The 16,910-nt window shown below is 40.5% G+C and overlaps 1 protein-coding gene across 4 annotated transcripts in view; it reads left to right on the top strand.

The window, feature by feature from the left end:
• The window catches only part of LOC108580207 (potassium voltage-gated channel protein Shal), a 158,428-nt gene that overhangs the window by 91,369 nt on the left and 50,149 nt on the right, over positions 1–16,910 (top strand). For all 4 annotated transcript variants that reach the window (XM_017943913.1, XM_017943912.1, XM_017943914.1 and 1 more), the window contains exon 3: positions 4,892–5,080. In XM_017943913.1, the coding sequence (XP_017799402.1) occupies positions 4,892–5,080 (189 nt within the window). The remainder of the gene's footprint in view (positions 1–4,891; positions 5,081–16,910) is intronic.

A 16,910-nucleotide genomic window follows, 5' to 3' on the forward strand; every position in this document is an offset into this window, starting at 1 on the left:
AAGTTTTATTACACGGTGAAATTCACGAGCGTAAAAAGCACGGGTTAATTGTTATTAAGCTCGAACCGTAACGATCCGGCCGATAAACTTATCGAGAGATCATCGATAGCCAACCGATAACCTGCCTCACTGAAATTCCCCTAAACGTCGAGGTATAATTTCGTATAGTCCCTGAAAGCGATATAGTTGAGGTCGTAAAATCAGTCAGGCGTCAAAGTACACGTAATCCAAGAGCCGAAACAGCAGTTCGAGGAAGATAAGGAGATCGAGCCTCGTTTAGAGCCGTTTCACGTCAACTACGTTGCAGCGTGTTTAACCCTTTCGTTTAACCATTATTCGGCCGTTTCAAATTTCTTGCTCGTTTGAGAAATTTGATTTATCTACCGATCCTTGTGTCTGTAGTAAACTCGCGGGGGCAGTGGTTAAGCCTATATGCTAGAGGCGCTGGCGTCTCGGCGGGTGAGCTGCGTCTTTTCAGCTCGGGTACCGACCTGCAGAGCCGGTAGAGATTTAGAAACCCGCCTAGAAATTTCAGTTAGGCAGACATTAGGTCCTCATTAGGCTAGCCTAATTTGCCTGTTTGGCCCCAATGGGGCAGCTCCATCAGCCCCATTCACGACCGCCTAATTGGGAAAGCCGCGTTAGGGCCGCATTAGGCTTTCCCAATGAGGCCAACCGCATTAGGCCCATATTAGAATACCTTTATTAGGCTGTCATTGGGAGACATTAATGAAATCTCACGAGGAATACCTCATCGAGACACTGTATGGATTAAATTGTAAACACTTTTATCTTGTTGAAAGCTCTCTCGCAAGTGTACGTCCGACACTGAGATGTCTATAAATATTCCTACATATAAGTTTGACATTAAATTGTAAACACTTTTATCTTGTTGAGAGCTCTCTCGCAAGTGTACGTCCGACACTGAGATGTCTATAAATATTCCTACATATAAGTTTGAGAGCCTCACTCCACCTAATTTAGGTGTGCGCTCGGCCACCTCCATTTGGGCCCCGTATGGCAACTCTTAGGAATGCCCAACCTAAGCGTGCGCTCGGCCACCCCCATTTGGGCCACGTATGGCAACTGTTAGGAATGCCTAACTTAGGCGTGCGCTCGGCCACTCCCATTTGGGCCACGTATGGCAACTCTTAGGAATGCCCAACTTAAGCGTGCACTCGGCCACTTCCATTTGGGTCCCGTATGGCAACTGTTAGGAATTCCCAACTTAGGCATGCATCATTCCTTCCGAATTAGGATCTAATGCGGTAACGATTAGGCTTGTAGCATTTAGGTGTGCCTAATCGTTTCCGCATTAGGCCCACATTCGTCTTTAGGCATGCCTAACTGAAATTCTAGTCGGGAAAGGTCTCGCTCATACCAAGGGTGGTGGCCGGAGCTTGCATTCTGGTACCGATTAAATCGTTTATAATTTATCGTTGTACACCATCAGAGCGAAAAAATGCCTACGTCGAGTCTGGCTCGAAAGGGTTAACGCGGTGTATCTTAAATGAGAGATTACGGGCATAAATTTAAAATATGAATTCGCAAATGACAGACGACCCTGGGGGTTCGGCAACATCAATCGGTGTCGCACGTTTAACGGTTTAATTTACGACCTCGGTATATTGCTTCCGACAACTATACCGCGACGACGCTCGTCTACCGGCCGCCATTTTCTAGCTCGAGCTACGAGGTTTACGGCGGCTCGTTAAAGAGAAACAACGCGTTAATGATGGATTATTCGACGATGCTGCGTTCCGCTGCGTGCCTGGAGAACGATGTCATTTAACTCGTGTTCTTTATGCCTTCCACCAGAGAAGTCTGCTGGTACAATGAAACCTCTGTCTCTCTCCCTCTATGTGCATAGTAAAGTCAGCGTTGGTTAGGCACGGTTGCTTGCTGCTCTGCTTGCTCGAGATAAATGTCACGTTGTCGTCTGGCTGAATTATATTGACGTTGCTGGTTGTTTAGTAAAAAGAAAGGAGAGAAAAAGAATACAGTTTGCCAGGGCTGGGTGGAAAAATGTTTGCGTGGCGAAAATCGTCGTGGTTGCAAATTCTCTGGCTGCATAATGTCGTGGCTACTGTGTCATCGTTATAATGCGGAGAAAAATGACCCTATTTAGGTGTATAGGTCTAATCTAATAGTCTCTTAGTTCCTCGATTCGTAGTTTCCTTTTTTATTCCTTAAAGTTTGCGTTGAGAAAATCATCTTGACAGTGTAAGTCTGATCTATTGGTCCCTTAGTTCCTCGATTCTCGATTCATCTGGTTGGTAGGTTGTAATAAACAAACTCAATTAATATTCTACGCTACTTTTAATTAATAAGTTAAGTGCTCTGCCCGACGTCTAGCGAGGGATTGAGCTGTCTTTTGTCTCTGGCCGCGCTTTGTCCCTCATCGTTGTCGTGTCTTCGTCTCTTCGTATTGCGGTCTCTGTGGATATCGGTCTTTTACCGTCCGTTCGTCAAAAAAGAGTGAAAAATCACTCTAATAGTGTAAGTCTGATCTATCATTCCTTAGCTCCTCCATTCTCCATTCATCGTTTCATTTTTTTTCTTGAAGTTTACGTTGAGAAAAATCACCCTAATAGTGTAAGTCTGATCTATCAGTCTCTTATTTCCTCGATTCTCGATTCGTACAATTTTTTCCTTAAAGATTACGTGAACCCTTTCGTTACCACTGGCGCCTATAGGCGTTTTGAAAATTAAAGTCTTTTGGCACATTTCCACCTTAATTCAATGCCTATATTTTACCCTTCACGCGCTTCCACCTTAATTTAATCAACCGAATTTTAAAGCGATACGACCAAAGTAACAAATTTCGCAGTCGCGGTTAAAAATTTACCGCCGGTCACCCGCAAAGGGTTAAGAAACGTCGAATTCCCGATTCGTGTAACATTGCAATACGCAGTTTCATTTTCCCCTGAAAGTTTACGCCGAGAAAAATAATATCAAGCGTTAACGTAATGCGGTAAAAAAAAAAGAGAAAAGACGCAGAGAATTAACGAGAAAATTACAAAGCTGACGCAGAATAGCGCGAAGGTGACGGAGGAAGGAAGAAGACCTAACCTCTCTCTCTCTCTCTTCTGACTAGCTTCTCTGACGCAAAGTTGTCTTAACAAACAACATTACCTCGCGTTATTTCACAATTACGCAGCGGCGTCTTCGCGGTTCCCAAAGGGGGGGAAGAAAAGCGGGGCAAACCCTCTTTCCTTCGTGCTATGTAGATGAGAGAGTGACACAGCAAGTTTCCCACGACGCGGAATTTCGTTCCTTCTCGTTGAATTATCGCGTTCTGTTACCGGTGTCTGAAGGATGACAAACGGGCCGTACGTCTTGTTGGATTTTCTCGATCCTTTTGGACAGGACGCGGCTTTCCAGGCTGCGGAATTTATTCCTCCAAGGCTGCCGCTCTTCTTAATCTTCGTCCCTTGTCTCGCGGTGATCGTTCCCTATGACATCGACGTTCTTAAAAAAATTAATTCTTATTTCTCTTACGACTCATCAGCGAAGAAATTCCTCCAACACGGTGAAGGATGCGAAATTCGTACGAAAACTGGTACGAGACTCGCTGTAAATCATGTTACAAGTTTACCGCGGGGAAGGAAGTTCGATAAGGAGTAGAGGCAAAGCTCGTTTCTATACCGGAAGTGCTTATATATCCTTCGGGGAGTAACGCTTATTATCGATATTTTCCTCGTAGCAAGCTCGAAAGATCCCCCCGGTGAAGTGGCTGTTGGAGCCAGCTCTGGTCTCGCGGAAGCAACCGAAGGAGGGAAAATCCCGCGGTTAGAGGGACATAATCGTTGCGGGAATGGGCGTGGAGCTTGGAGATCACCGGTGTCGCGTATTTGCGGCGTTTCAGTGCCGCGCGCCCCGGTAATTTCTCGCGGAAAATCCTCGCTAAAAGCTTAATTGACCGAGCGTGGGCTGTGGAAAGCAGGAGTCGCCTCGGGGGAGAACGGTGAAGGAGAAGCGACAGGGGGGAAGAGAAAGAAAGCGGGAAACAGCGAGGGACAATACGTCGTTGTTAGTCTAATGACTTCTTCTGCACGCGAATTGGAAGCGCGAAGCGAAGCTGATGCGTTTCCCGTGGTCGTTGCTGCAATTTTCAACGCAACAACTCGCGTGGTTCCGGCATTGTACTCGCGTCAAACAGTTTCCCCGCGACCTGGAAAAGATGCGCGAGACTACGTTTAGCTTTGACTCCACCTTCGAACACACTGTTTCTTCTTTCTTTCTTTCCTTTCTTCTCCGATGGAACGTCTCTTTCAACCCTTTCGCCTTCTCGCTTCTTTCCTACGCGGACTTGGTTCGCTTCCAAGCGTTGCGGCGAACTAGGTTGACCGTGAACAACTTTTTCCATGTTTTGGCAAGGTCTAATTGTTTTCTTCCGCCGTTCGAGCGTGTTTTTCGCGGCTCTGGATCATCTTTCTTGAGGTCTTGGAACGTGCACGTTCGACGTTTAATACAGGCGTGTGTAGTAATCCCCGGATAAGTGTCGCAGAGTTGTCTCGACGGTATTCTGGAACCGGTAGGCGATGTTTCAGCTATCAGAATGCTCGTCGAGATGAGAAAAATTAAATTAGGTTTCTCCAATGAAAATAATACCAAATTGTAGCATATTCACACGAATTCCAATTATACGGGTAATTGGTTGTCGAACATCTCTGTCTCATTCGCTCTGAACGTTTCTCATTCTCGTCTCCGATGCACCGAAGCGAGGAAACTGAACAGAGATAGCTCTGGTGATTTCCAGAAACCTACTTCCCCCGGATAAGTGTCTGAACGCAGTTGCAAGCCTCCGATTCTCATCCGGGGATTACCGTAATTCCTTCGATTAATATTGGAACCGTAATTCTAACGGAATTTCTCGTTTCTGTTGCAGAAAGCCAGATTGGCGCGTATCAGGATCGCGAAAGCGTCAAGCGGAGCAGCCTTCGTGAGCAAAAAGAAGGCAGCCGAGGCTCGACTGGCCGCGCAGGAGAGCGGCCTTCAGCTGGATGACAACTACAAGGAGGAGGATATCTTCGAATTGCAGCATCATCATCTGCTCCGTTGTCTAGAGAAGACCACGGTGAGTTTTGGAAAAATATCCACATCGATAAATCGTGTAAATCACGGCTGTCCAACATTTTACCTTGCCTGGGCCACGTTGAGTGGAGAGGAATCGTCTTTGGGCCGCATACGGAGTAAAATTTCCTTTATTTTTTTAAATCTACTAGCACAATCCAAAAATCATGAAAAATATCGCTAAAAATCAGGCAGCAATGATAAAAGTTGCCCTTGACTTGCCCTTGAGGGCTCTATGCAGCCCGCGGGCTCTGGGTTGGACACACCTGCTGTAAACTTAACCCTTTCATTGCTATTGGCCTATAGACGTTTTGAAAATTTGTTTGCGCTACATGTTGCAGCCTTGTGGCATACTTGCACTTTAATTTAATATTCAACCCCTTCGCCGCGGTCGAAACATTTGTGGAAAATTGAAAATTTATCATTTCTAAATTTCTATTATTAAATTAAAGCGAGAGTGCTCGAAGATTGAATTTTAAGCAAAATTTAAGCATCGAATTAAGGCGAAAGTGTACCAAAAGTCACAAACAGCACAGTGCGAGAACGGGTTAATCCATCTTAATTTTAAAACGACACGGCCGAAATAACAAATTTCACACCCGTGGTTAAATTTCGTCGCAGTGAAAGGGTTAAGGCCTTTGCAGCCTCGAAAAATATTCATCCCTGTCTCTTAGATATCTCCAAGCGACTAATGTAACGTCGCCAAGCGATTGTAAACAGATTTTAGTCGTCCCCACGACATCAAACAAAATGTGTCTGTCGCTTGTAATTCTTAACTCACTCAGCGGAAAACAGTCGGCGACAGACGATCGTCCGCCGAGTTATAGCGTTTTCCAGCAATTCCATCCAACTCTGTACACGACTTCACGCCTCGTGATTCTTTCAGCTATTCTAAGCAAGCTTCGCTAAATACCACTATAATTACTACCACTTTCTACTCCACGCGATAAAGGTCAGACACTTTGCTGACCTGTACTACTTACTCTCCCCATTACCGGAGTCCACGTCTCCTGACGCGGCACCCATCGTCCAACTTCCACGCCGTAAAATGGAAAATATTCTCGGAATTATGAATTGTAAAAGCACCTGTAAAACCGTTTCATAGCATCAACGCCAGTAAAACATTCTCTCCTTCGTCACGCTACAGCTGCACTTTGCCAAAGTGTCGCCGCTGTAATTCTTCCCGAAACGCGTCCTGTGCGAGCGGAAATAAAGTTTCGAGCGGTCGAAACGATGAAACTGCGTGCGCGTGAAAAAGGTATACGATCGTTTTCCCTCCAAGTTTCTTACGCGAGGGAGAGGCCTTTTCGTCGTCGACGTAGAAACGTTCGCTTCATTAAGCGTCCTGGCGTTCAGACCCTCGTTTAATTTCGCGGCATCGGTCCGTGGCGTACGGGCGTCGTGTTATCTGAACGCCCGGTTCATTCTCGGGCGTCGAGGCAACCGCGCCGCTTAGAAACCGCGCGCGCGTTGCGGAGTAATTTGAATAAACCCCCTCTGTTCCCGTCTAATTTTAGCACGGCACTCGTGCGAGGGATGCCGTGCCACCCACTAAGCAGGCGAAACCACCGCACAGACGGTGAAATGTTGGTGTGTCGCGTCGTTGTGTCACCGGGTTTGCCTGTCTTTGTGCACAGGAACGTGCAGGCTGTTTCGTTAATTTCGTTGGACCTGAATTTCAGACGGCTTTCACGTGCTCGTAGTACTTGGGCGAATTTTCTTCTTTTTTCTTTTTAAGTTTGTCGCGTGCGGTATAGCGGGAGTGATAGTTGACACGTTGACTGTCGCGATAGATTTGCGTGATGCTTTCAGGGGACCGCGAGAGAATTATGGCAGCGAGTCAAGTGGTCGGTTTCCTCAAAACACCACAAGTGTTTATCGCGTTGCCTGCGACACTTAGTCCCTAGGACCAGACCCTGCCATAAGTCCTGGAGTCTCCGAGACGTCGATGGGCGACTTGATTCCCACGCATCCCCACCCTAGGATAACGCGCTAAGGGCGAAATGAAGGGAGTAAACTGATCGGTGATTTTGGAAAAGGAAAAATGGGAGTCTCCGTCGAAGGAAACCGCGGAGACTCCGGCAGAATGGACTCCAGATCTCGAAACAAGTCAGAACATAGATTGCGCAAAGAAAACTTAGTGTTTCAATCAAGAAACTGGTCCTTCGTAGCCTTGGTACATCAGTCGGCACACACGTGCAGAAACCGGCAACGCTTGGACGATCGACAGATCAACGCAAGCCCATATTGTGCTTATTGTGATTTATTTATTTATTTTTTGTTGAGAATCGAGTAGCAATGACATCTGGAGGCAGGCAACGGCGAAATAGTCGCGGTCTTTTGTTTTAGGGCCTATGGCCTAGACGAGTTTCAGTCTATACTCTGTTCAAAATTAGAGTAACCTCGCTTCGCGCATGCGACGTGCCTGAGGCAGGGCTGGAACGTCCAAACCGTTTTTCTTCGTCTCACCCTCTGCTGCGTTCTCTGTCTACGCGCAGAACGGACGAGAACCGGTCCGAGAGCGAGGTTACTCTTATTTTGAACGACGTATAATATCTTATGTCTTGTATCGCACATCGTCGCTCATATACAAAAAACAGAATAGTTTAATAAATATAACATTTTTTAATTCAAAATTTCTGATGCTCAAAGTTTCAATTCTCATTCTGAAATTTCATTTCAAAAATGAATTCCAAATGTTCGAAATCTTTTAGTTGGCGATGTTCATTTTAGTTTTAGTTATTCCGAACATTTGAGGCACTCCGGTCACTAATGAGTCGGGAAATTGATATTTTAAAAATTAAATCTTTTTAACTCAAATTTCTCTGGCTAAGTCTAGACATAAGACAATCCTTTGCTGATATATAAAGTGGAAAAAAAAAACACAGATAATCCTGTTGCACCGAGCAGACAAACACAAATCGTTTATATCTTCGAAAATATTGACTTTTCGATCCACGTTCGTCAAGACTTTTTTATTTCTTTACACGTGTACTACACACTCCCGGATTTTTCTCCAGATTTTTTTCGACACCCGGTATATCGTATCTACCGTCCCGCGACACAAAAGAGACTGCTTGGTTATTCCTTGTCGTTACAACGAGAAATTTATCGTATCTTAGAAAAAATACTAATATTCCAAGTTCCCTCTTGATACGCGAATTCGAATAACTATCGATTATTCACGGGTGCAGGGAAAATTTGAACGTCAAGCGTGGATTTGAGGATGATGTGACTGGAATACCTCGTGAATTTTGTATACCATTCATTATTCACAGCGGACGGATTTCGCTATCTCCTCGGTTAAATATCCCAGCCGGCTTTTCTCGTCTCGATGACACTTAAACCAGGTGTACATCCGAAAGTAACATCGGACTTTTCCGTCCGTTTCGGGCAACACAGCTAGGCGTGTTTTTGCGGCGGCTGCCTGCTTACTAGCCGAAACCAAACGGCGAAGGCCTGATAAATAGGTCAGTTGGCGTTCCCACGAAATACAGAAACCCTGTCTGGGTGGCCACTCGAGCCTGAATTTCCACGAAAATCGTGTTAATTGCAAGTTCTCGAGCAAGGATGCGTCAATTAACCCCCTGGCTGGGGTTATTCGGTGCAGGTGAGACAGAGAGGATGTACATTTTACGAAATCGAACGGTTTCTCGTCTACTTTCATGCCTGAGACCATTATTTTCGATTATCCGACGGAGAAGTTTATCCCATCCTCGATATCCCGGTATATCCACGGGATGTCTTGACCGTCTCCTGAAATTATGGGGTCGGTGCATAGGAAATTGTCCATTTCCAGTGGAGACGCTCGAGGAAAATCTTGTTTTTTTTTTTCGGATATTATCGATCAACGGTTTTTTCTTCGTTCTTATTCGTAGTTATTCATTTCGCATCTAGCAGATTGGTTGCAATTTTTATCGAACATTTTTTGGTGCAAGCTGGAGAGATTTAATTTCTGTCCGAGAGGTGAATTCAGTTAACTGTTGATTAAAGTTGACGAAGTAATTCCTGTTTCAGATTTGAATCCAGTTAATAGGTAATTGAAATTGATAAAATTAGGCTGTGCAATGGGATTCTATCGCAATACGAGTAGTTCAATGGAAATGGCACAATGGAATTATGCTACCGTTAACACCCTCGCCACCAAATTCTCTACATCTACATCTAACACATCGCATAAAATGCACAATTCGTGTATTTCACGAATACAAGGAGTGTGTAAGTGCTGTTGGAAATGACACTTGTACTTGCGGACTCCGAATTTACAAGGCGCGAACTTCACGAAGGGAAGAGACGTTGTGGTTTTCTGCCGTGTACTAGATCGACAGCTCTTAACTATGCTCGCTTGGTTTCTATAATGATCTTCTAAGGGATTTTTCAGGTGTACTTGTAAGGAAGGGATTTGGGGGAGGAGGTGAACTTGGTTCTGGTGACGAATTGTTGGACAGGACTTTGAAGGGACTAGTCGGCGATCGATGAGTAACTTGTTTTTCGGCGGTTGGTTATCCAACAGTGCAGACATCCACCTTATCACGTGAAACTGATAACTCGCGCAAAGCGTCAAATATTTCACTATTTAACTCAAGAAAGACACTCAGGAAGAAAGTTAAAAAGGGACGAAATATTATCGTCACAACTAGACTGCGGATTTTTGGAAAAAAATGGAAGCTAGATAGGCAACTGTTTTATTCGCTGAATATCATAACGAGTTCTATATTTTGGGATTATTTATATATTTTTGTATCTTCAAATTTTCCGCAGTCCAGTCACAACTATCACTCAGGGCTGTGTATCCCTTCTTTTAAAAATGATCACACCCGTCGTAATTATTCAAATACAAATTTTTCCCACCGCAATTCATAATTTTATTAGACTGTCAAAGACTTGAGAATGAAAATCAAACTAATTGGAGAGATAAGGGAACGTGATATGGACCGTATGGCTAAAAAATTGTCACTTTAAAAGCAAATTGAAACAATTTAAAATATTTATATGAATATTGAAAAATTTAATGTTTAAAAATTGTTTAAATCTCCAATAAGCACAGGGTATACGCTATTTGCTCAGATCAAACCACAGGGTATACGCCGTATACCCTCCACTACAGCCCTGGTTAATCACTCAGTTAACAGATTAACCGTCGTTCTTTATTTATCGCTGACTCTCGTCGAAACGGCAAGTGTCTCCTCGCGAGCTTCCGGTTCCCGACACCTCGCAACCATGCCGGTCCCCTTCAAAACTCTGCTCGACAGTCCCATGCTTCCGTTCGCTTCTTCCTGGTAGGTGTACTTAACCCAGAAAGCGACGCGATTCCGGCCTCCTTTGTCGAGTCGTGAAGAAAATCGTGCACACGGCCCGGGGCCGCGTCGTTCCACTTCCTGTCGTCTTCTCCCGCGTCTACGTGCCACGATCCTCCACTTCCTGTCGCCGTTTAGTCGCCCCTTCTTAACCCAAGACCCGCGAATCCTCCTCTTCCTTTCCCATCCGAGCCTACCTCGGACATCCTCGTTCTCCTCTCGAGCACTATTATCCACCTCTTTATCGCCAGAAGGATCGTAAGATTTCTCCGAGAAGGTTTTTTTTCTTCTTTTCTAAGCTGATTTGAAATCCTTCGTTTAAACGATATCTACCTACCTAGATATCTTTTTCTTGGGTAATTCGAGGAGTACGATTATCAGGATGGAGTAACTGTAACTGAACGTTTGCAGTGGGAATGATTAATGCGTTTGGTGCACGGAGAATCGGGAACGAACTCGGCCAAGTCCGAAATGTAACTTTCCGCGTGGAGTTTAAACTAAGTTGGAACACGCTCGGGTAGAAAACTTGACGAGGAATTGCATTACCCGCTCGTGAAACGCAGAATGTACTCGCACGGTTGGATAAATATTAAGTCTCCAGCATGGACCGGTCTAAAAGAAACAATGTACAGCCTGTTGGAAATAGCAGTGTAAACTAGACATTGTTCTATGGGAGTGTTTCGTTGTCTTTTCTGATCTTCCCACACTTTCCAATTGTTTCGAACTTTCCATTTGTTTTTGTTGTCTTTTTAGAGGAACCTTCATTGCTTCTTTTTCTGATTTATAATTATTTTTCGCGATCTACTGTTTCAATTTCTCTGCATTTTTTCAGTGTCAAACGATACCGTTTCATTTTTTTTTAATTTAATTTATAATTATTTTTCTCGATCTAGTGTTTCAATTTCTTGCATAAGTGTCAAACGATACGATTTCATTTTAAAAAATTTAATTTATAATTATTTTTCTCGATCTAGTGTTTCAATTTCTTGCATAAGTGTCAAACGATACGATTTCATTTTAAAAAATTTAATTTATAATTATTTTTCTCGATCTAGTGTTTCAATTTCTTGCATAAGTGTCAAACGATACGATTTCATTTTAAAAAATTTAATTTATAATTATTTTTCTCGATCTAGTGTTTCAATTTCTTGCATAAGTGTCAAACGATACGATTTCATTTTAAAAAATTTAATTTATAATTATTTTTCTCGATCTAGTGTTTCAATTTCTTGCATAAGTGTCAAACGATACGATTTCATTTTAAAAAATTTAATTTATAATTATTTTTCTCGATCTAGTGTTTCAATTTCTTGCATAAGTGTCAAACGATACGATTTCATTTTAAAAAATTTAATTTATAATTATTTTTCTCGATCTAGTGTTTCAATTTCTTGCATAAGTGTCAAACGATACGATTTCATTTTAAAAAATTTAATTTATAATTATTTTTCTCGATCTAGTGTTTCAATTTCTTGCATAAGTGTCAAACGATACGATTTCATTTTAAAAAATTTAATTTATAATTATTTTTCTCGATCTAGTGTTTCAATTTCTTGCATAAGTGTCAAACGATACGATTTCATTTTAAAAAATTTAATTTATAATTATTTTTCTCGATCTAGTGTTTCAATTTCTTGCATAAGTGTCAAACGATACGATTTCATTTTAAAAAATTTAATTTATAATTATTTTTCTCGATCTAGTGTTTCAATTTCTTGCATAAGTGTCAAACGATACGATTTCATTTTAAAAAATTTAATTTATAATTATTTTTCTCGATCTAGTGTTTCAATTTCTTGCATAAGTGTCAAACGATACGATTTCATTTTAAAAAATTTAATTTATAATTATTTTTCTCGATCTAGTGTTTCAATTTCTTGCATAAGTGTCAAACGATACGATTTCATTTTAAAAAATTTAATTTATAATTATTTTTCTCGATCTAGTGTTTCAATTTCTTGCATAAGTGTCAAACGATACGATTTCATTTTAAAAAATTTAATTTATAATTATTTTTCTCGATCTAGTGTTTCAATTTCTTGCATAAGTGTCAAACGATACGATTTCATTTTAAAAAATTTAATTTATAATTATTTTTCTCGATCTAGTGTTTCAATTTCTTGCATAAGTGTCAAACGATACGATTTCATTTTAAAAAATTTAATTTATAATTATTTTTCTCGATCTAGTGTTTCAATTTCTTGCATAAGTGTCAAACGATACGATTTCATTTTAAAAAATTTAATTTATAATTATTTTTCTCGATCTAGTGTTTCAATTTCTTGCATAAGTGTCAAACGATACGATTTCATTTTAAAAAATTTAATTTATAATTATTTTTCTCGATCTAGTGTTTCAATTTCTTGCATAAGTGTCAAACGATACGATTTCATTTTAAAAAATTTAATTTATAATTATTTTTCTCGATCTAGTGTTTCAATTTCTTGCATAAGTGTCAAACGATACGATTTCATTTTAAAAAATTTAATTTATAATTATTTTTCTCGATCTAGTGTTTCAATTTCTTGCATAAGTGTCAAACGATACGATTTCATTTTAAAAAATTTAATTTATAATTATTTTTCTCGATCTAGTGTTTCAATTTCTTGCATAAGTGTCAAACGATACGATTTCATTTTAAAAAATTTAATTTATAATTATTTTTCTCGATCTAGTGTTTCAATTTCTTGCATAAGTGTCAAACGATACGATTTCATTTTAAAAAATTTAATTTATAATTATTTTTCTCGATCTAGTGTTTCAATTTCTTGCATAAGTGTCAAACGATACGATTTCATTTTAAAAAATTTAATTTATAATTATTTTTCTCGATCTAGTGTTTCAATTTCTTGCATAAGTGTCAAACGATACGATTTCATTTTAAAAAATTTAATTTATAATTATTTTTCTCGATCTAGTGTTTCAATTTCTTGCATAAGTGTCAAACGATACGATTTCATTTTAAAAAATTTAATTTATAATTATTTTTCTCGATCTAGTGTTTCAATTTCTTGCATAAGTGTCAAACGATACGATTTCATTTTAAAAAATTTAATTTATAATTATTTTTCTCGATCTAGTGTTTCAATTTCTTGCATAAGTGTCAAACGATACGATTTCATTTTAAAAAATTTAATTTATAATTATTTTTCTCGATCTAGTGTTTCAATTTCTTGCATAAGTGTCAAACGATACGATTTCATTTTAAAAAATTTAATTTATAATTATTTTTCTCGATCTAGTGTTTCAATTTCTTGCATAAGTGTCAAACGATACGATTTCATTTTAAAAAATTTAATTTATAATTATTTTTCTCGATCTAGTGTTTCAATTTCTTGCATAAGTGTCAAACGATACGATTTCATTTTAAAAAATTTAATTTATAATTATTTTTCTCGATCTAGTGTTTCAATTTCTTGCATAAGTGTCAAACGATACGATTTCATTTTAAAAAATTTAATTTATAATTATTTTTCTCGATCTAGTGTTTCAATTTCTTGCATAAGTGTCAAACGATACGATTTCATTTTAAAAAATTTAATTTATAATTATTTTTCTCGATCTACTGTTCCAATTTCTCTGCATTTTTTAAGTGTCAAGCGATACGATTTCATTTCTCAAATCTAATTTATAATTATTTCCTTCGATCTACTGTTCCAATGTCTCTGCATTTTTTAAGTGTCAAACGATACCATTTCATAGCAATTTTTCTGGATCTGTTCTAATTTCTCTGCACTCTCGTCTCACATAAGTGTCAAGCGATACGATTTCATTTTTAAAAATTTAATTTATAATTATTTTTCTCGATCTACTGTTTCAGTTTTTCTGTATTTTTGTCTCCCATAAGTGTCAAGCGATAGAATTTCATTTTTTATCTAATTTAATGTTATTTTTCTCGATCTACTGTTCCAATTTCTCTGCATTTTTTAAATGTCGAGCGATAAGATTTCGTTTCTCTTTTTATCTAATTTATAGCTATTTTTCTGGATCTATTGTTCTAATTTCTCTGCACTTTCGTCTCTCACAAGTGTCAAGCGATACGATTTCATTTCTCAAATCTAATTTATAATTATTTCCTTCGATCTACTGTTCCAATGTCTCTGCATTTTTTAAGTGTCAAACGATACCATTTCATAGTCTTCGATCTACTGTTTCAATGTTTCTGCATTTTTTAAGTGTCAAGCGATACGATTTCATTTTTCAAGTCTAATTTATAATTATTTCCTTCGATCTGCTGTTTCAATATCTCCGCACTCTCGTCCCCTACAAGTGTCAAACTAGACCTTGAAGAAACGCCCTGGGAAAGTGTCCACGTGTGACGTGTATCGCGATAACGTCACCGGATAACAAGAGCTCGCCCCATTCTTCCCGAACACGATGTCTTTTTGAGAATGGACAATGTTCACCGATCGATCATAGACACAGATGATCGTATCGGTGGTTTCTCCAGCGAGTTCGATTTTCCAGAAAATCAGAGGACCTCCTCGAGCGTAGAAATCGTTTTCCTGTCTCGATTCCGTAGAGACGCGGAAGAAACCTCCGTTGGAATTCAACGATGACGTGAAACGGACGTGTGAATGGACCGGGTGTATAGCAAGCTTTTTCAAATGGCTGTCTTGGACTTGAGAGACAGTCATTTTATCAGAAAACTTTCCCATCCTATATCGTCCTTCGCGAATCGTTTCTCAAACGAGACTAAGAATTTCCTATCTTCGCCTACTGTTCCATGAGAAACAACGCACTTATCTAACCTTCCATTGCACACGGTCAATTACTGTCGTATAAATTTCAACCATCGAGTCAAGCAAGATTTCCAATGAATTCATCCACGAATTCTTATCTATTCTTCCATTTCACTCGGTCAATAGCTGTCGTATAAACTTTAACTACCAAACGAAACCGTCACTTGTTGATAGAGAGAGAGAGAAGTAAAGCAAATTTAGCTATAAACTCCGACTCCTCTCGCGATAAATTCATCCAGACAAATTGTCCCCTTTCCATTCTCAAAGAAGCTCATCCGAAAAACAATATCCACGATCGCAGTTTCCATCAGCCTACAAAATGAGATTGCCTCAACTCGGAGCTTCGATCTCACAGTTGAACGTCACACGCACAGCCACACCGCAGAGATCTCTCTGTTTAAGCGAGAGATCGCTGCGTGGACGATCCAGGTGCATTCCTCTGGATCATAACGACGTTGTCCTCGCGTGGAACCGCTATTAGACGGGGGAAGAGGGAGGAAAACGATCTTTCGAGGGGTGCAGAAGCGTGTGTTGCGCAGCTCGCGAGCATCGGACGCGGCCAATCGGTGTCGCCGTGTCGGCGTATTGATTTCTTCCGGGTCGTGGTCGGCCTCGATCGAATCTCATCGGGAATCGGAGTCGTCGGGGCGAGACGTCATCCCGGGGACCCGCGACTAATTATAGACGGGACTACTGCCGTTAAAGAGATCCAACAATAGCGTACCACCATCGGATTTTCCGCTTCGCGTGACACAAGCGTGGCAAACATGCGAGAGCATCGTGCAAGGAACTGTTTTCCTTCCCTTCCGCCCCCAACCGGAGGATTCTGCTGTTTTTTAGCGGAACTTTTCTTTTCAAGTTCTCGCTGCATCTTTCTTTGAACGTTTGCAGCGGGTGTATTCGTATAATTGATTGAAATCTACCGGGTTTGTATCGTGGCGATATTTGCAAGGTGCTAGAAAAATGGCAAGATCGACAGTAATGGAAATTATTTTAACCATTGATCTGTTTTGGTTATTTTTTTAAATAAATCTTTGAATGTCCACAAAGGTCGAAACAATTCTTTGAACTCCAAATTGTTTTTTAAATTCTCCTTTCGATAACCCCCTATTATTTTAAGAATTTTAGTTGAAATGCACTTCAAAAGACATTTGGGGTTGATCGGTGTTAAATTTATCAGTCAGTTAGATATAACAAATATTAGTGTCGAATCCTCATCCCTTTGTCCCTTGACTCCCATGCGTACAGATCCTTATCCCAGGTACCGTTTTGACAACTAGCTGCACGTTTTCCACTTTCCCACCGAATTCCTGTCCTATCTCCGGCAGATTTTCAAACTGATACACTGTACCCATTTCTTTTGTACCGAGTCCTTAACACTAAAACTACCGACCGGGTCAAAATGACCCATTAGCGACTTTCCAAAAGTGAATTTTTATGTAAGTAAACCGTGATTGGAAAATTCGATTCATACCGATACAAATGGAAGCACACATGTAGAATATAAATTCGGAAAGTTACAAGCGATAATACTTACCAGTATAGAACATTCACGTTTTTTCGAAAGATGCGAGTGGGTCATTTTGACCCGATCGGTAGTTTTAGTGTTAAGTTCATTACCTAACCATTGTCCCTGCAATTCTTCTCCCGTACCATTGAGCCCTCAATCCTAACGAGTCCTGATCATTATCCTTACACGTTCCTAAATTCCCCCACCCGCAACTCCCAAAAACCCCAATATAAAGGCAGCCTCGAAAAAGAACGAAAGGCAGTCAGCATTGAATAACAAGGCAGT

The sequence above is a fragment of the Habropoda laboriosa genome, unplaced genomic scaffold (genome assembly GCF_001263275.1).
Source record: "Habropoda laboriosa isolate 0110345459 unplaced genomic scaffold, ASM126327v1 scaffold2, whole genome shotgun sequence".
In the NCBI taxonomy this organism is placed as follows: domain Eukaryota; kingdom Metazoa; phylum Arthropoda; class Insecta; order Hymenoptera; family Apidae; genus Habropoda; species Habropoda laboriosa.